This window comes from Sander vitreus, unplaced genomic scaffold (genome assembly GCF_031162955.1).
Source record: "Sander vitreus isolate 19-12246 unplaced genomic scaffold, sanVit1 ctg335_0, whole genome shotgun sequence".
Taxonomy (NCBI): domain Eukaryota; kingdom Metazoa; phylum Chordata; class Actinopteri; order Perciformes; family Percidae; genus Sander; species Sander vitreus.
The window spans coordinates 83,062-103,991 of record NW_027595477.1 but is presented as its reverse complement, the minus strand read 5'-3'; the positions used below and the strand labels follow the sequence as shown (position 1 = coordinate 103,991).

The following is a 20,930-nucleotide window of genomic DNA, read 5'->3' as shown; positions in this document are numbered from 1 at the left end:
AGTCTCCAACAGGTCCCCATATTTCTGTTGGCTCATGCTGTCCATAACAAGTAGCAAGATAAGCATTGTGCACCGTCACATATCCAGAATTTGTCCAAGGATCATTTGCCATTGAGATATGAACCTAGAGCTGGATACAAAACAGCCCATGTACTCAACAAAAACACTCAAAAAATGTCTAACCAGCCGAGCTATTACATGACAGTTATGAATATATCATCCCTTTCCATCAGTTATTCAAGTTAAGCCACAGCATCACAGAGCCCAGACGTCTTTCAACCCAAATATCTTCAAGCTTTAAGCATGACAACAATAATGACTTCACCACTGACGACTACACACAAAGGTGAACAATTCACTATTTTCCATGGGTTCTTGATGCTTCAGCTCGCATAAACACACACATAAAGAGGCACAAAAGCAGAATAACCAGAACATTCATGCCTTTTACACTTTATATGTATTCTTCCACACCAGTGACACAGCTTATCAGCCTAGAAATTAATGTTAACGACGTTACAAAAAACACTTCTGGCAACTTCTCTGTCATGGTTTGTTTTTACAAACTGCTTGTCCATGAATTGTGTGCAAGTTTACACTACTGTTCTTCAGCAGTTAACACTATTTGTCCTACAAAGGCAAAGTACATTCATCACACATTAATATGCTGTTAACTTTCACTTGCATATGTAACTCCAAAACTGTGCAAACGGTAATAATCACTGCTCATGTTCATTGTGTAAAAATGTCTAAGTAAGGAGAAACAATGATACTCTCTAATCTGCCCAGGTGAATCTGTGATGGTGTATAAGGCAGGCAATATGTACGTTGGTCGTTACTGGCTTACAGGCAAAGTAGCTGCATCCAAGCACAGTGCAGTGAGAGAAAACTATTGCTGTCTCTGCTGTTTCTGACATATTTGCTTTGGTTCAGATTCACCAACATGATTTTGTAATCATCCTTATGATAAGTTAGTTAGGTAGATAGTGATTTATGTAGTAATAATAATAATGAGAGTGCATGCAATAACTAATGTCACTGTAATTGTGGCATTGACCACAAAAGAGCATGTTACTGCTATAAAGCCATTATGGGAAGTCTACATTGCAGTTGCCTCAGGTCAAGCATCAGGATGCTACTTTGATCAACTGTAAATCAAGAAAATGAAATTGTTTTTTCTTAGAGATATGATGAATCCCTGTACGTAGAAGTCCCCTGCTGATAGTTTTTCTTTTAGGAATTCATTAATCTGCACAAACTGGCACTGGCTGAGATAACCATGATTATCATAATGAACATAGTGGCTGAAATTCCCCACTAGAAGCTTCTCATTTATATATTAGATAGAGATATTAGTTTGCTCCAGCTGATTCCGCCTCATTCACTCCTCAAAGTAGACAAATGGCAGCACAGTTTTTAGTTAACATGTCCTGTTGTGTGTGATTAAAGGAGGCGATCACTACAAGCTGATGTAAATGATCGGAGTAAGGTAATCAGGGTAAATACCGATCCCCAATCAGTAAAAAAAAATTCGCCAAAATCGGCTCTGGAGTGGGACATTCTAGTCTCGCATTGCCAGACCTCCACAGCGCTGTAAAGGAGGGTCTGGCTAGTCCTCACAGCATTTTGGGATGGGAGAAAAACATGCTCTGGTTTATTGGCATTTCTTTAAACCAATCACAATTGTCTTGGGCCGTGCTGGACGGAGCCCCGGTGCCGCTGCAAAATAGCCTCAGGAAGGAACTTGTTTTGGTGGAACGTGTACGTTCAAAGGTTGTTTTAGTCGTGCAACAGAAAACTCAGATTGGACAGATAGTCTAGCTAGCTGCCTGGATTTACCCTGCAGAGATCTGAGGAGCAATTAACCATAGTCCTCAGAAATCAACTGGAGTTAAAAAAAATTACAACACAAAGAAAGTGGAAGGTAACGGACATCCGGCCGAAAAGAGTGACATCCGGCGGAATTTTCAGCGGCACCGGAGCAATCCCGGAAGTGGAACGTCGTGGATATAGACTAGGGACATCCCTACCAGTAATATATGTGCAGTATTTACACTAGATGGTAATGTTTTAATTTAATGTATGGTTGTGTTATTATAAAATAAGACATCAATGAGTATTAATGATGAAGCTAAATATTTCCCGCTTTACCTGAATACGCATATAATGGTATAATTTCTTTTTAATTTACCAGGGGGTGAACATCTTTCTTCTGTATTTAAGTGTGCTTGCCCATGTCATCTCTGGACATTATTAATTTATCAAATCATTACTGGGACCTTGAAGTTTCCATCTAAAATGATTGGAGATGTATAAAACAGAAATTGCTTAATACAACAGGGACCTTCTATGGATCTGTCTGTCGGTCTGTCTGTCGGTCTGTCTCTGTCTCTAGTGTAGTGTATGTGAGAGTGAAAGTGTACAGAGGCACAGAGAGCAAAGTAATTTTGCAGATTTTAAAACATGGCCCAATTTCAAGCAAAATCACACAGTCAGTGGTACACGAAACATTTTCAATTACTAAACAGATGAGTCCTCAACTCAGTTTAAGCTTACAAAAGCAACCTGCATTTGTTTGCCTATTATCATGTTTCCATTTACTTTGTGCGCATTTATTATTATTTATGCTTTCTCTGAATTTTAACAATGACAGTTAGCTTGCTACAGTATTATTATAATACCCCTACACATCTATGGTACACCTCTCTTCTCACTTATTCTGGCTGATAAGACCTCCTCTCAGGACAGTGTGGGCGAGTGAAAACTATGCTAGATTAACATCACTTGTTTTGTGGCATCATTATTATTAGGTCAATATGTTTGGTGACCTCCCATCATTTCTAGCATAGGTCTAATCTTAACCTGAGTAGCCAATCAAACCAACTAGAATAAAACTGTGGATGTGCTGGGCTTTTATTATTTAACTTTTTTTTTTTTAAAGGACTTTTTAACATGTCACACAGGGGCAAATACTACAATTAATGATAGCTGAATTCCATGTAGCTGCTTTATTGGGTCCTGGTATTGATTATGCTGGCTCTCTGTCATGGCTTACTGGGACACTTATAGAGAACAGAGCAATTCGCAATTGCTACTGTCAGATGTCAAAATGTTAGCTTTTATAACATTGAGATGGAGTCCTCTCCATTTGGAGGCACAGTGTCTAGGATTTAAAAATACTAAATGAACATAAACAGATTATACTGTATAAATGATTTTATAAGAATCATTTTTTCATGGTTGTCAACATTTGTGAAACATTGTAAATCTAGAAATACAGTAATATCTGAACTTTCAGTGCAAGACGTACTGTTATTAGGCATATTACTGAAGTAATAGTGTATGTATTTACTAGTGAAGATGATCATCGCACAGCTCATCATCACTGCCCTGTAGGGAGTTGTTGTACATTTTCCTAATTCTTTTGTGCCCGATCAGGCACACTCAGTACGCAGGATGTTTAGGCGTAATTCCGCACCTTGGAATGGCAATCTAAGGAGAGAGAAGTTCCAGTTTAGCTGTCAGAGGATGTGTCGCATGTCGCATGGTGTGGCGTACTATCCTATATACTCGACTTTGAGCGATCATCCAACGTAGTACAGTAATTTGGGAATTGACAGAGGAATTCTGAATACCTCAGCCGTTGAGAGACCATCTGTGTACCCCTGCATGGCAGATCAGAGCCACTGAATATTCATGCACCATCCCTCCCCTTATCACATTAGATTAGAACCCATGTGGCGAGATAGCAAGGGGAGAGGCTGACAACGCTGTTACGTTGTCAGAGACCCTTACGGCTTTGTGTTAAATAGCACATTTGCCAAATGGACATACCCTGTGGTGTGGCACTGGGTGGAATACTCTGTGACAGTGTGTCTGTTTTCTTTAGTGAGTGAAAATGTCCCGTGTTTTGAAATGTATTCAGTTAAACACAAGGATCTACCATGAATTTGAGTTTGATTCTAAATGTGTGCAGTGTTTGTAGTTATTTCTTTTCATTTTTTTTTTTTTTAAATGAACACTGACATAAAGTAAATAGTGTGTAAATACAGTGTACACAACTAGCCTTTTCAAGACCATTGGCGGTATTTTGAAGATCCTCAGTGTAAAGTTATTTCTAATATGTACTGTATTTATGTATGATGGATTTACAAATAAATGTTTGTATATGCAGTCTGCAAGGAGCACAATTTTGCACCATAAAAGTAGCTGGAAGAGAAATGAAAAGAGCGATGCTTTGAAGACATTTCGGAGCCCAGCAGATGAGGCTGCCAGTTTGCTCATGTATGAAATATGAACTCTCAGAGACAAGGTCACTTATATTTGACTTACCTAAATATGGCTATATATAGTGTGAATCACCAGGGCTTGAAGAGATAGCCAAGAAATATTCATTAAAAAAGAAGCCTCTCCTGCTGCACTTTTAAAGCCATAAAAATACTTGGGAGGAGAAAACGAATATGAGTCATTATTGTGTCAAGACAGACGCACGACTACTCCTACATATCCCTTCTGTAAATCAGCAGGGGATGACAGCCCTCTTTGCAATAGTCCCATTAATCGCTGCATCTCTTACCTTACTAAGTAAAAATGGATGCTGTGAATACTGTAAGTAACTGCGTGGTCAAGATGGTCCGAGTATGTTCGGATGTGAATTCCTAAAGGTGGGAGAACTCCGAGGATTGTTACAGACCCCATCGCGTTGGTGATAAATCTTTCTATTAAGTGGCTGCAAAGGCACATTGGTAATTGATATCAATGTAGTTAGGGTGGAGATGTGACACATTTACAGTGCTGGTGCACTGGTCAGCTGTGTTTTATGTGCTCTCGTGGCTGCCACATGAATGAGGGTCACCTATGTGCCTCATGAATCCTTAAACAGCTGCTATCCGCTGTTTGCCTGGCTGGCAGGGAGGGTTGGGCAGTTTGTTATAGGACTTCACCAATGCGTCTGCAGAGCAGTGTGGCGAACATCTGTTGTGTGTAAAGAACAATGCTGTGTGAAGTATAAATACATTTGCATATGCATAGGGTGTTCTGCCTCCTTTAAAAGAGGACTTGACGTATCAGCACTTTGAGAAGGCAAATATACTAGAAGAAATGTATTTACTTGCAAAAAATACAAACAATATTGACAATGAAATATGCAAATTCATTTCACAAATAATCTCTTACTGTAAGTGCTACATACTGTATGCTGAATGCAGTATATATGTAGGCTTTGCAGTACACTGATACAGTACATTGTGTCATATGTTTTGTTTTATATTTTATATTTTGTTGTGTGTGGACCCCAGAAAGAATATTAAGATCCAAATAAATATGTTGAAGTAAATGCTAAAAAGATAATGCTTTTTGACACTTTGCCGTTTCTCTTCTTCAGGTGCACAGGAGGTGGTGATCAGATGTCCCCTCAATCACATACAATGCATCGGGTCAAAAAAATGTATTCATTTCAATAAACTCTGCAATGGGGCCAGAGACTGTGAAGATGGCTACGATGAAGGAGTTCACTGTCGAGGTAAGAGTTAAGGATGCTTTAACATCCTGATTCTTTATCGCCTTGGGTTTAGAAAACATAAATTAATAAGTATCCTCATTATTATGTTAATTAATCAGATCATGCTCATCTTATTTGGATTATTAAAATAGTTGGATTTATTTTACACATTAAATCTGTTACATCCGAAAATATATAGCTGTGGAAAATGCTTTACTTTTCATTCCCTGTTAACAGAGATATTCATTATTCCAAAGTGTAATCAAGTAAATTTAAGCTAAAGTGTGTTTTTGGTTGATTAGTTCAGAGGATCCTTTTCACATCCACTTAGATACGCACCGCTTAATCTGTCCTTCTTAACATCCAACTTTTAATGCATGATGATATAAATACAAATTTATGAGCTGGCACTTTGTAACTTTTGTGGTTAAACTGGTTGCCAAGGTGACTTCTCATTATCCTTTCTGTCAGAGCAGGCAAGTTACACAGCACGACAGTAGCACCAGGTGTTGTGTCATACACAAGTATTTGTTGTTGCTCGCATTCATAGCAACTCCACCAAGCTGGACACCTGGCTTTTGTGATAAGGCAGCGTCTGCCTCGTGATTGCTGCAGTCTTGGCACAACAGTTACCCCAGTCTGGCAGAGACCTCAACCTTTCTTGACCTGTAAGACAGCTAAAGTCATGCTGGGCTTTGTCTCTGTGTGAGTGCTAGGTGCAAGGATATGGTAGTCTCTGATTCACAGCGGTGAAGAGTCCAAAAGCCTGTTTGTTGGCACGGAGCAGAAAACTTTTGCTCAAATGTCTATACTATTGCTTGCATTGATGGATTTACCTGGCACCAACCCTTAGACCAGATAGTGGAATTAAATCCAGATTGATTTAAGTGGAAAGGTATAGTAACAGTATGCAAAATGTCTATTTTGGTTTATAAATTGCCATTTTAAGTTGATAGATCACCTAAAAATGGATACATGATAAACTAAATGTTTATACAACCTTTCTCAGGGCTGAATGGATGCAGCTGGTTCAGAGAAACTGCAATGTAACTGCACATTACACTGCACACATACATTTGATGCCCTGATATGGCTACTTTCCAAATCTACCAAATTGTCCCTGAGCCACAAAATGATCTTTAGGGTTAATACCTTAAGGTGTGTTCATCCAACTAAACAGCAAAGTAGGATGGGAGGTCTGCAAAGCTGGTTCAAATACTATGTTTATGTCAAGTAAGGTTTAATGAAAATGCAAACCCCACCTGGAAGAAACGCTGAAGTAAGCCCAGGTAGAACTCTCAGGCTGTATTAACATAGTAGTTGGACATAGTTTTACTGTCACCCTCTGAAGATAATATGCAGCGGATGCTATCCTATATTGGTTATTGGTGTAATAAATGGAGACTGTTTATCAATAGAAAGAAAACAGAAATAATTCACTTTAGAAAACCTTTAACTACTCGCCTCATCTATGAGTTTAAAATCACACAAGCTGAACTTTGCAGACTCGTATAAATATCTAGGTTTCTATATTGATGAACATATTAATTTTAGAAAAGGTGTTAAGGTTCTTGCTGATTCAGCACGTAGAGCTTTGGGAGGAATCATTGGTAAAAGCAAGAATCTGAAAGATATAAGTTTTCAAACATATTCTAAACTGTTCCAGGCTTGTGTGTGCCCTATACTTGATTATATTGTGGGGGTTAGAGGACTTAGAAATACATCTAATTGTGAATTAGTGCAAAATAGTGCCATAAGATATTTTCTGGGTGTTCACAAATATGCTCCAACATTGGTGATAGTTGGAGACATGGGAAGGGAATCATGTGAGGCACGCTGGAAGATATGTATGGCCCAGTTATGGAATCGTTTATTAGATATGGACGCATATAGGTTGACGAGGAAAATATTTCTCTGGGATAAACATATTCTTGGTCCTTGGTCTATATGCAAATTGTTTTGTAGCTATGGGTTTAGTGAGTTGTTTCTTAATAATGAAAAGGTGAATATTGGTTTGTTTAAAGAATCTGTGTTTGCTAAAGACAAAAAGCAGTGGGCAGACAATATATGGGCTAAGCCAAAATTGCATATTTTTGTGATGATAAAACCGGACTATGGCACAGAGAATTATGTTGTATATAATTTGTCAAAAAGGCAAAGATCTGTATGTGCTCTAGTGAGATCTGGGGTTTTACCTTTGACGGTTGAAACAGGCCGATATGTTAATGTAGAAGAGGAAAAACGGATCTGTCCCATGTGTTGTTTGAATGATATAGAAAATGAGTTCCATTTTGTTTTCTACGATCCTTTTTATTGTGAACAGCGTGATTTTTTGTTTCGTAAGATAAAAGCAGAGATTGATTTGGTAAATATGCATGATGCTCAAAGACTGAGAATTCTGTTCACATGTAAAACATAAATTAGCCAGTTATCTTGAGAAAGCCTGGGAGAAGAGAAAAAAAGCTCTTTACCGAGATGATCTGTAGATGAGGATTTGCTGTTTGTATAGACTGTGTGTGTGTGTGTGTGTGTGTGTGTGTGTGTGTGTGTGTGTGTGTGTGTGTGTGTGTGTGTGTGTGTGTGTGAGAGTGTGAGTGGGTGTATATATGTATGTATATATGTGTGTATATTAGGGGTGGTACGGTTCACAAAATCCACGGTTCGGTTCGTATCATGGTTTTAGGGTCACGGTTTTCGGTTCTGTACGGTTCTTGTTATTTCTTTTAATCTTTAACACTCCAGAAATATACTATAGCTATATGATATATAGCTAAAATTAGCATATTGAATGCATGTTGCACAATACATGCACACAGTGGCAGTTCTATCGATTGTTTTATTTCCGCTGTCATCATAGGTAACATGAAATCCAAACACACCAGACTATATACAACGCTGGCGCATCCTCCAACTCCGGGCAGCCTTCCTCATCTCTTCCACTTGACATTTCTGCATGTGACGTGACCTGCAGCAGCAGCACTCCACACTCCACCTGAGGAGTGGTCGGCTCAGCGCCTCTCAAAATCTGACGAAAATCTTCTAAACTGACCTTTGTCGATCAAAAAAACAGACAGATTCAGCAACTGTATGGCCTATTTCTCGCTTAAAATGTTTTCAGAAACACTTTTCGGTGAACTATTTTCGTAAAATATGAGAATGAGACGCCATTAGAGTCTGTTTTGAAATGAGCAGCAAGAACCACGTGACGCGTTCGTCCAATCAGCTGCCATGTGTTGCGTTCGTCACGCTCATCCCCCTCGTCGTTTCCAGTAAGTGTTTTAACAAAGGTGTCGAAAGTTTGGCACTATGGCAGTAAGTGGTTAGTGCACATTAACAGTGGACTGACGAACCGTGCGACACACACATGCTCCGAACCGAGACCGAGAGTTTTTTCATGAACTGCACCATCCCTAGTGTATATATATATACAGTGGTGTGAAAAAGTGTTTGCCCCTCTTCCTCATTTCTGTTCCTTTGCATGTTTGTCACACTTAAGTGTTTCGAACATCAAACCAATTTAAACAATAGTCAAGGACAACACAAGTAAACACAAAATGCAATTTGTAAATGAAGGTGTTAATTATTAAAGGTGAAAAAAAATCCAAACCATCATGGCCCTGTGTGAAAAAAGTGATTGCCCCCTAAACCTAATAACTGGTTGGGCCACCCTTAGCAGCAACAACTGCAACCAAGCGTTTGCGATAACGTGCAATGAGGCTTTTACAGCGTCCTGGAGGAATTTTGGCCCACTCATCTTTGCAGAATTGTCCTAATTCAGTTACATTAGAGGGTTTTCGAGCATGAACGGCCTTTTTAAGGTCATACCACAACATCTCAATAGGATTCAGGTCAGGACTTTGGCTAGGCCACTCCAAAGTCTTCATTTAGTTTTTCTTCAGCCATTCGGTGGTGGACTTGCTGGTGTGTTTAGGATCATTGTCCTGCTGCAGAACCCAAGTTCGTTTCAGCTTGAGTACACGAACAGATGGTCGGACATTCTCCTTCAGGATCTCTTGGTAGACAGCAGAATTCATAGTTCCTTTTATCACGGCAAGTCTTCCAGGTCCTGAAGCAGCAAAACAGCCCCAGACCATCACACTACCACCACCATATTTTTACAGTTGGTATAATGTTCTTTTATGAAATGCAGTGTTCCTTCTACGCCAGATATACTTGGACACACACCTTCCAAAGAGTTCCACTTTTGTCTCATCGGTCCACAGAATGTTGTCCCAAAAGTCTTGGGGATCATCAAGATGTGTTCTGGAGAAATTGAGACAAGCTTTGATGTTCTTTTTGCTCAGCAGTGGTTTTCTCCTTGGAACTCTGCCATGCAGGCCATTTTTGCCCAGTCTTTTCCTGATGGTGGAGGCATGAACGCTGACCTTAACTGAGGCAAGTGAGGCCTGCAGTTCTTGGACGTTGTTGTGGGGTCTTTGTGACCTCTTGATGAGTCGTCGCTGCGCTCTTGGGGTAATTTTGGGCGGCCGGCCACTCCTGGGAAGGTTCACCACTGTTCCATGTCTTCGCCATTTGTGGATAATGGCTCTCACTGTGGTTCGCTGGATTCCCAAAGCTTTGGAAATGGCTTTATAACCCTTTCCAGACTGATAGATCTCAATTACTTTCTTTCTCAATTGTTCCTGAATTTCTTTGGGTCTCGGCATGATGTGTAGCTTTTAAGGATCTTCTGGTGGACCTTACTGTGTCAAGCAGCTCCTATTTAAGTGATGCCTTGATTGTGAACAGGTGTGGCAATAATCAGGCCTGGGTGTGGCTAGAGAAATTGAACTCAGGTGTGGACAACCACAGTTATAGTATGTTTTAACAAGGGGGGCAATCACTTTTTTCACACAGGGCCATGATGGTTTGGATTTTTTTTCTCCTTTAATAATAAACACCTTCATTTACAAATTGCATTTTGTGTTTACTTGTGTTGTCCTTGACTTTTGTTTAAATTGGTTTGATGTTCCGAAACACTTAAGTGTGACAAACATGCAAAGGAACAGGAAATGAGGAAGGGGGCAAACACTTTTTCACACCACTGTATATATATATATATATATATATATATATATATATACTTGTATTCATGTATTTCTCCGAATGATTTGTATATGCGACTGGAAGACGTTTGCTAAATAAGTTTGTGGTATCTTGTAATCCCATGGGATTGGCCAAATGTTTGGTATGACACAGAAACAAAATTAAACTAAAACTATTAAGATATCTCCCATTCCATGTGCCATACTGCAAAAGTGTATCAACAGGCAGAACAATGTCAGTTCATCCACTGGTGCTGTAATGACAAGGTATTTCAAATGTAATTGAAGCTGCTATATCAGATACCTTCTTCAACTTTGTCCTTCAAACACACAGCAGTACTAAGCAGCCATCATGATAATGCATTCACACTGCGAGCAACTTGTTATTGACTCTTTCTATTACAAATACCCCAAAAGGAAACCAATTAGATGGTCCTCTAATATCTTGCAGTTCTACCATACAATTAAAATATGATAGCAGTAAGAGTCACCTTGCTGTATCTTACTGGTAGCATTAAAGAGCCACTTCATTGGCCACAGTGTCCCAGAGAAATTCAATGAAATGTAGCAAAAAAGAAGGTCAAACAATTAAAATTCTTTTAATGGAATTCTGTTATATATATATATATATATATATATATATATATATATATATGTATATTTTAGACAACGCAACAGCATGCAAGATTTTCTTGAACATCCTCCAAAAGTAAATCAATGCAACTCACAACTCGAGGGTAAAGAAACTGGGTACAGACAATAATAATGCTTTCATTGCACAAATCCTTACCTTTTCTGCTTACTTCATAAGCCAACAATATGTTTTATATCTCAAAGACCCAGGAGTAAAATAAAAAAATACAAATTATTCTCTTTTATTTAGCTCTTTTAAAATATAACATGTAAACAGTAATTCATACATATTGTCTACTACATACCTGTATGACTTCACTTCAAACTTGGACTGAGACTTACATTTAAAAAACTATTATTGGCCATGCACAAATGTTTAACTATGCTCTTTATGGCTACCATAACTCTAACATCTGCTTTGGTTGCATAGTTGTCTTATGATCAATCAAGTTAAATAACCTTGCTATGGATAGACTTGTATAGACCATACGCTGTTTTACTTTGCTTATCACAGATCTATCTGTTGGCCTCATCTTCATTGTCTGGCCTTTCACATTACTGTTGTGGGTTCCACACTGCCTCAACCTTGTGAACTGCATCCTTTTCTTTTCTGTCCGATGTCATTTCACACATCCCTTGTCAACGAATAGATAATAGGGTGCCTCTGTTTTTTTAATTCCTTTAAGAAGGCACTATCTGTAACAATGTGTGACCTGCATTTTTACTATCCAGCTCTTAATGCAACACTGCAGTCAGTTGCTTGGATGTCCTTGTCTGAAGCAGTAAGATTGATTCTTTTTTAAAGAATCAATTAGTCCTGTAGAAAGTATGAATTTCTTGTCTTTGTACACATTTTTTGATTTGATGTTAAAAGATAACACATATTCATTACAGTTTGTGTGGCACCAGCCCTTCTGCTTAAGTTCACTCAGAGACACACGCTTTACAGTATGCTTAGTCCCACAGTCATACACATAGTCATACATCTCTGATTTGATACAGCTACATACCCCCCACCCGTAGTCTGAGATCATTAGGTTAGATGCTATTAGTGGTTGCCCGCACTAATTTTAAAACTAGAGGGGATCGGTCATTCCAATCAGTTGCTCCTAGGCTGTGGAATGACTTGCCTCTCCCGCTACGTTGTGTGGATTCTGTCGAAAATCTTTTAAAAAGCAGCTGAAGACTCTGCTGTTCAAGCAGGCTTTTACATAGTGGAGGGGCTTATATGGCTGTTTGTTATGCTTTCTATTTGTAGTTCAATTTGCTTTTTTTTTAACTTCTTGTGTTGTATTGCATTTTATTGTGAAGAACTTTGTGATTTTTATCTGTGAAAGGTGCTATACAAATAAACTTTACTTACTTACTTACTTACTTACTTACTTACTTACACGGACAGACCAAACTCATTGGAAAGCAGGAGAAATTGAGGTCACCATAGAGAAGTTTTAGGCAACCAGCTGGGTCTCTTACAAAACTTTTTTTCCCCTCCCATTCCTGCCCACCTCTTATGAATATACATGCCGAACATCCCAAGAGGCCCTGATATGAAGGTGCCCAGATGGAAAAACCACCAAACTCTTTTAGTTCACCTTCAGGAAACGTGCTCATTCTTAATCGCATGCTCGTGGGATCTCTGAAGTCTCTACTGCTTGCACTGAGGAAGACAAATGTCAGACTTAAGTAAACACAACTCAGCTTCAGACTTCATCTGTTATCTTTAGGGCGGTCCCAGAAAGTGAACATAAACAAATATCTTCCAAATGAACATGGCGAATAAAAGGAACAGCATGGAGCTGCTTAGAAACTGAATTAGCAGACGTTGTCAACCCGGATGGCTTAGTTTTAGGTCTCTTTTAGATTTAAAAATTAAAGTTTAATTCTGATTCCAGGCTTAATCCATGTCTGTTCAAACAGTTTACTCAAAGTGTTCACTTTCCCAAACCATGATGACAAAATCAATACGTAGAATATTTGTCAGTACTAAGCTCTGGGGTTTGCATTCTGCTTTTTTGAAAAGGTGATGGAATCTCGCTAGATACTGTACTGTATTATGATAGCACATTTACAGCAGTGTCATCAGAAGGATCACTGATAGATTGAAGCCAACTCAATGCTGTCACTTTCCTGTCTCCAAAGTGAATGTCAGCAATGCACCATTGACTATATTTAGTGCAGTAAATTACATAACTTAATGTTTAAAACCGAATGATATTTTGCTGAACACTGCACACAGCGGTTATAGTGATAGTTTTTGTATAATTGCCTTTCAGTTTAAACAGGTAATGGCATTTGATCTGTCTTTACTGCTTAAAACATCTTTCCACTACATCCACTAATTGAATTTCATCCCCCTAAAGCTGCAGACACACTGACCAGATGGCCGACCCTCGGCAGAAAAGGCAGTTGGACTGATCAGTCTCCCCGAGTTGGTTAAAAAAGAGCCTCGGAACACACCAAAGCTCTGTTCTGAATGTGAGAGATAGCCACGCCCCCTTATTTGCATAGAAGAACTGGAACAGGAGTTGTGAATTAGCCATGGCTATAAACACTGTGATACAGGCATCGGATTGTTCTTCGTGTAATAATCTATGTTTTTTGTATCTGTCCCTATTCAAATAAACAAAACAAAACAAAAAAATTAAATAAAATAAAATAGAGAGGGAAATCAATAAATGTGGCATTAGGAAATAAAAGTCCACGGAAATAAATAAATGTAGATTCATGAAATAAAAGTACCATGAAATAATTAAAAGTAAAACCTTTTAATATATTTATTTAACTAATTGATTCATTTTTATATGAGTATTTACATTTAATTATTTATGTATTTATTGCCTCATTTATTTATTTCATGATGTATTTCAAAGGCATATTTATTTATTTATTCATGTATTTATTCATTTATTTATGTATTTATTCATTTATTTAATATTGAATAAAACGGCATTCCATATACATTATCCCTTACATATAAATGTACTATGCTATGCTATATTGACATTAAAGATTCTACACATTGGCTTTAATCACTTCACTGACATTAGTGTAATGTAACTGGCACTTTTCTGTGCATATTGTCATTGTCATTGCAAAGGGGAATGTAGCCGTTTTTGTGTGAATGCCCAGAAAGATCATCAGCATTAAGTTTTATGAGTCAGTCTACTGCTGATGAAGAACATCAAAGTCTGGGCTCAGTTTTCATGGCAGTGTGAATATTGGCATAAGCAGGGTTATAATATTGTTGTCCTGACCTTGCAGTGGTATCTGTGTGCCCTTCTCAGGGCACATGGTGCAAAGGTAGGAGAACATGCAATTGAATGGGAGTTGCATGTAAATTGTAGTGCAACAACCAATAATTACATGTAGGTCACATTAGAAATACATGTTACTTTACTATACTAATAGCAAGAAATACCAGAAATACAATTTCCAAATGTTATCGCATTTGCTGCGTGCAATCTCTAGAGTGAGACCACATATCAGTCTCATTGGAATACAGATAAGTATAAAAAATATATATAAAATAGCTTTATTTATTTATGTATTTATTTTTACTTGAGGGAAAACGCTGTTCTGCTGTGAACATTTTTTCCCCAGCATATTTTTGTCAGTGCTAGAATAGAATTAAAATACTTTCAAGTACTATAATTGGAAAAAGTCTTGAACTGCCTTAGTTTTCATTGACAAAATAGCACAAAGCCTTAATCAACAAGCATTTAGTTATAGATTTTGTACGGCAGTTAATACTGCTAGGTTGTCCTATGTATCCTTTATCTAAACTAAAATGCAGTTATTTATTTCCTTCCTGTGCTAGTTCTGAATGACTGTTTAATTCAATAACATAAAATTGGGTGACCATGTAAAAAGCTGACTGCCAGAGGCGGCGTCAGCCGATTTTGCCGGGGCTTCAGCCCCTAATGTTACAGTAGCCCCGAATGTATTTTGAAAAGTTGACTGACAAATATGAAACCGGACAATAGCCTATGTAAACGTGCCTGATCGCCTGGCCATTCATACCTGACGCTTATTTCTCCGTGCCTGTCACAAAGCAATCCCTCCCCTCTCTGCTGCTCTCTGAGACAGGATGAGTGGGGAAAACTGTGGTAATTGTAGCCTATATGTGGCTGTATGTGTGTGTGTGTGTGTGTGTGTGTGTGTGTGTGTCCGTCGGTCTGTCCGTGTGCCTGGTCGCGTGTCTCGCTGTGAGAAGTTAAGACTATGAACCTACAGTGAGACCTTGCCCACTCAGCACGGGTAGAAGAGACTAGGCTACAAGACCGCCGCCACGGTAGGCTACCGACTTGAAGATCCAGCAGATCAGATAAGCAAAGCCCATGACGTGTTGTCGCCATAGCGACTGCAAGCAACAGTGATTAGACTGTGTTGAAAGTCCAACTTTTCAAGCTGAAGCCAAGAAGCACTCTACCATTAGGCTACATTCAAGTTAAAGTGGTGTGAGAAGTGGTTCAACTTGGAAATTGCAACTATAAGGACTCCGCTCTATTAACATTACAGGTGTTTCTGGTGGCTGGTACATGCTACAAGGTGTCAAGGGGAATCTAACTCCTTAAGGGAGTGAATACGTTTTGAGTATAAGGTGAAAGAAAAGGACAACATAAGTTTAAGTACTCCTCCACGACTCCTCCAAATCACACAGAGCACAGATCAGATGAGTTATATTTTGAATGTGCACAGTTTTGAACATGAGCAGAAATCTTGCTCAAACACATCTGAAATATTACAGTCCAGGGCTTTATTAGTTCATTAAAATGAATTAATGTATCATTGAGGTGAATAATTGTCATGTGCACATTTAAGCAGGTTACTTCCCCAACAAAAGACGCAAAAGAGGAGGGAAGAGTGAATTATAGGCTACATGTGTGCTGACTCAAATATAAATAGAAAAGTCGATCCAAAGGAGAATAAATAGTTGAAAGCAATACAGAATGCCTGAGAGCCTTACTGCAATATATTCCATTATGTTTTTATATTTTAAATTGTCCCCTATGGTTCATGTTACATATTTCCAGCATAAATTGATTCAGAAAAATTTAGAAATAGGTGCATAAAAATTCACCTGAATGCAGGAAATGAAGTGAAGTGTGTGGACCCCCAGACCCCCCGCATCATAGGTCGCCACACAGATCTGGAAACAAAACCTTGGCCTTTGGGTTGCCAGGCCAGTTATGATTAGGCCAAATGTTGGTGTCATTGAACTTACATCTACAAACTGCAAGCTAAAATGAACATACACTGGCTATTAACAAGCTGGGCAAGCCAATTGCTGTTTTGCATTGCATTTAGTTTATTTAAATGACTCCGGGCTAAGCCCCAAACCTCCTCAAGTCCTGGAAACGCCCCTGCTGACTGCTAACATGAGACAATTAGTTCATAAAGTCGTTCACCTTTTATTGACAATTAGACAACATGTTAATAAGTACTCTGGCAAAACCAGTGGGCATAATTTGTTGATGGTGAGATGTGGGGCAGAAAAATCCTACTTACACAGAAAACAGGTCAATTTGAATATCACACACAGCAAACTATGGGGTGCCGAATGTAAAAGTTCAGTTAAAATTTTTTAGCTGATAAATTTTCAACATTTAGCTCACTTTCCTCACATTTAGCGCATTTTCCTCACATTTGAGACAGAAATTATATATATATCTAAATGTTAAATGTTAAATCTAAATGTTATATCTAAATCTAAATGTTAAATGTTGAATCTAAATATATCTAAATCTAAAGATTAAATATATATCTAAATATTATATGTAAATCTAAATATATATCTAAATGTTAAATCTAAATGTTATATCTAAATGTGTCGCCAAGTGTAAAGCTAAATATTTAGAAAATATTCAAATCCCCAAGGAAACCACGCCCACTGCAGTGGCTTCAAATCGCGCTGCACCGCAATTTTCAGTCAACACCTGTTGGTACAGTAAATACTGACTACAGTGGAGCTGTTCGACTAATGTTACTGGATTAAAACACATTTCGGTCAGTATTTTGTATTATTGACTTATATCACAGAAATGTCTTAATATTTGTGTGTACTATAATGCCGTTGTTTTGTTTGACTCATATCTCCTTGTGTGTTTAACGTTAGTTTGACTCACCCTTCACAAGCAATCTAGCTCACACACTGCAGCCGACATGTCATCTGAACAGGCCTCGCAGCACTGTAACTAGCTAAGTTAGCTAGGTCTCGCAATGCGAGACTGAACAGCAGTAGGCCTGTCAAATTTAACATTTAGATTTAGATATAATATATATATGAGGCCATGGTTCTCAGCAGGAAACCGATGGAGTGCCTTCTCCAGGTAGGGAATGAGTCCTTACCCCTAAGTGAAGGAGTTCAAGTACCTTGGGGTCTTGTTTGCGAGTGAGGGGACAATGGAGCGGGAGATTGGTCGGAGAATCGGCACAGCAGGTGCGGTACTACATTCAATTTATCGCACCGTTGTGACGAAAGAGAGCTGAGCCAGAAGGCAAAGCTCTCGATCTACCGGTCAGTTTTTGTTCCTACCTTCACCTATGGTCATGAAGGCTGGGTCATGACCGAAAGAACAAGATCCAGGGTACAAGCGGCCGAAATGGGTTTCCTCAGGAGGGTAGCTGGCGTCTCCCTTAGAGATAGGGTGAGAAGCTCAGTTATCCGTGAGGAGCTCGGAGTAGAGCCGCTGCTCCTTTTCGCGTCGAAAGGAGCCAGTTGAGGTGGTTCGGGCATCTGGTAAGGATGCCCCTGGGCGCCTCCCTAGAGGTGTTCCAGGCACGTCCAGCTGGGAGAGGCCTCGGAGACCCAGGACTAGGTGGAGGGATTATATCTCTAACCTGGCCTGGGAACGCCTCGGGATCCCCCCAGTCGGAGCTGGTTAATGTGGCCCCGGAAAGGGAAGTTTGGGGTCCCCTGCTGGAGCTGCTACCCTCGCGACCCGACCCCGGGATAAGCGGATGAAGATGGATGGATGGATGGATATAATATATATATATATATATATATAATTTCTGTCTCAAATGTGAGGAACATGCGCTAAATGTGAGGAAAGTGAGCTAAATGTCGAAAATGTATCAGCTAAAAAATTGTAACCAAACTTTTACATTCGGCACCCCATAGCAAACATAAGATATAAAATTATTCTTTGTTTACCTTCCAGCCTAAAAAGAGTGAGGCCTGTGAAACTAGCTCATACAGCTCAAGTCACGCTGTAAAAATCACACAGGATACACTGTAGCCTATACCAACCCAGTCTCATGGCAGTTCGTGTAAATGTCACGTTATTTTTAATCTATTGATACGTGTTCACGGGGACGTTCTTCCCGGTTTTTACGTGGTGGCCAGCACGAAATACCCTACGGGGAAAGGATGCCTCACACTCCGGGAGACGGCCGAAAAGGACGCCCCATATGCTGGGAGGTGGCCGCAAGATGGCTGCTGGGGACGCAACTACGGGGAAAGGGCGCTTCACACGCCGGGAGACGGCCGCGGGGGATGCGCGACAATAACGGGATGGCGGAGGTTGGGTTTAGGAAAAACACTACGGGGAAAGGGCGCATCACACACCGGGAGACGGCCGCGGGGTGCGGCCGCTGGGGGCGCGCCACATTAAAGGGATGGCGGAGGTTGGGTTAAGGAAAAACACTACAGGGAAAGGACGCCTCACACGCTGGGAGACGGCCGCTGGGGACGCGCGACAATAGCGGGACGGTTGTGATTAGGAAGTCTACGGGAAACAAAACACCACACGCGGGACGCGATCCCCCCTCGCCTGGGTGAAAGTCCTGTGTTGTTTGACCCATCCACCACCCCAGCTAGCCTCCCTATGCGGATTTTCGGCTTTTTATACTACTCCCTACCGTTTTTGTGCTGTGATCACAAAATATGCTTCCCATTGAAATACATTACTTCACATTTTTGTGCTGGCGACCACGTAAAAAACGAGAAAAACGTCTCCGTGAACATGTATCAATAGATTAAAAATAACGTGACATTTACACAAACTGCCGTGAGACCGGGCTGCCTATACACATATCCAGAGCCCTACTCTAACATAGTGTTCTGTTAAGTTGTCATGCATGTGCTCACTCTCTCATTGCCAATGAAAGAGCGGCTTTACTGCTCACAATACAACCATAGCTGCCACAGCTATTGCTTGTGCTCACTGTTCCATTTCATCCCCCTGTAGGCTCTGTTTCTGAGGTTTTCCCCCAGTGAGGAAGTTTGTTGCTCCCTGATCTTACTCCTCTCTCTTTGTGCTTATGCTTTCAACTGAGTTCTCTCAGGGAACCATGAATCAATGTTCTGTATCAACAATCTAATATCTACTCACACGTAAATAAACTGTATTTCCCTCTGTGTGCTTATACCATTGTTAGAATTTGAGGATTTGAACCAGAATCAGTCCCTCTGTTTAAGTCAGACTGGAACCTACAGTATTGCTGCATCAATCGACACATCAGTAGACATTAGTCCCTCCCTCTGTGTTGCTAAGGTGATCCAAGTAACAAAAATGTACATTGCAGGTTTGGTTTGTGTCCCATACTCCAGAAGTGGGGCAAGAGTGCACTACTGCTATTGTAAGAAGCCTAAATTACATACTGGTTATTTTACTTAATTAATAAATCATATTCTAGATGTTGATCCTTTAACCCAATGAAGTTAAGAAAAGATTAGCGACGTGGTTAACTTGGAATGAAAGTTTAGTAAAAGTTGAGTAAAGTGCCCTATAATGTGTTCCTGCAGAGGAAGCTACAGTTTCAGGAGCACAGTCCTAGGAATGTATTTCTTCAACCCTGGGGACTGAACAAAACCGGTACACTGTGCAAGTGTCAACTAGTGTTGACGAACTGACCGAAGAGCCGGTTCATTAACCCGACTCGTGTCACTGAACCGGGAGAATCGAGTGCCATACGTCAATGAACCGACTCACTCCTGTTTTTTTCTTTTACTTCATTCGTGCCGTTGTGTGTAGCTGGTATGCTTCTGCTACTGTGTGTCTGTAGTAATCTAGCTCATTAGCGCCTCCACTGGAGTGGTGGTGGTAGAATCAATCGGGAAATGTGCTACCTAGATAACGTACCATGCTACTGAACAAGAGACCAAATGTAATCGTGCAACCAGCCGACCCGCTCAAGTCTAATGTAATCAAGCGGTGTCTTGGTTCACGGCAAGTTTGAGTTATTAACCAAGCCTTGTTTCTGGGGCATCTTAGATGATTGTGTCCATGGCAATTCACACATTATCGATGGGGAAGTATATCACATACAAATACACGTCATTCTATCTTGGTAGTTGTGTTAAGTTAAATGTTAGAGAAGTGAATGTTGCTACATGGTAGGTAGGCTGTCACGAGGAGACAGCGCACCAGGCTACTGAACGAGACCGTAAGGACCGTAACCGAGGGTACTGCATGAGTCTATATTCAAACGGGTGTATAGGTTCTCGGGAAGTTTGAGTTATCAACCGATCCCACAAGCCTTTATGTCTCGTGCATTTTAGAATTGTGTTCATGGAAATTCATAGGCTACATTACCAGGGGGAAAGTATTAAATCACATACAAATACACGTAATGTTATCTTGGTAGTTATGTTAAGTTAAATGTTAGAAGTGAATGTTGCTACATGGTAGTTAGACTGTCACGAGGAGACCGCGCACCAGGCTACCGAATGTAACCGTGGCCAGTGTGTGAGTCTAGTGTCGGTCAGTATGAGTGTGCAAATAGTATGTCGAGACCGAATGTAACCG

General features: G+C 39.9%; 1 protein-coding gene across 1 annotated transcript in view; it reads left to right on the top strand.

Annotated features, from left to right (window-relative positions):
• The window catches only part of LOC144513752 (low-density lipoprotein receptor-related protein 1B-like), a gene marked incomplete at both ends in the record, with an annotated part of 113,161 nt that overhangs the window by 11,230 nt on the left and 81,001 nt on the right, over positions 1-20,930 (top strand). The window contains one exon of the mRNA XM_078244928.1: positions 5,384-5,521. Within this exon, the coding sequence (XP_078101054.1) occupies positions 5,384-5,521 (138 nt within the window). The remainder of the gene's footprint in view (positions 1-5,383; positions 5,522-20,930) is intronic.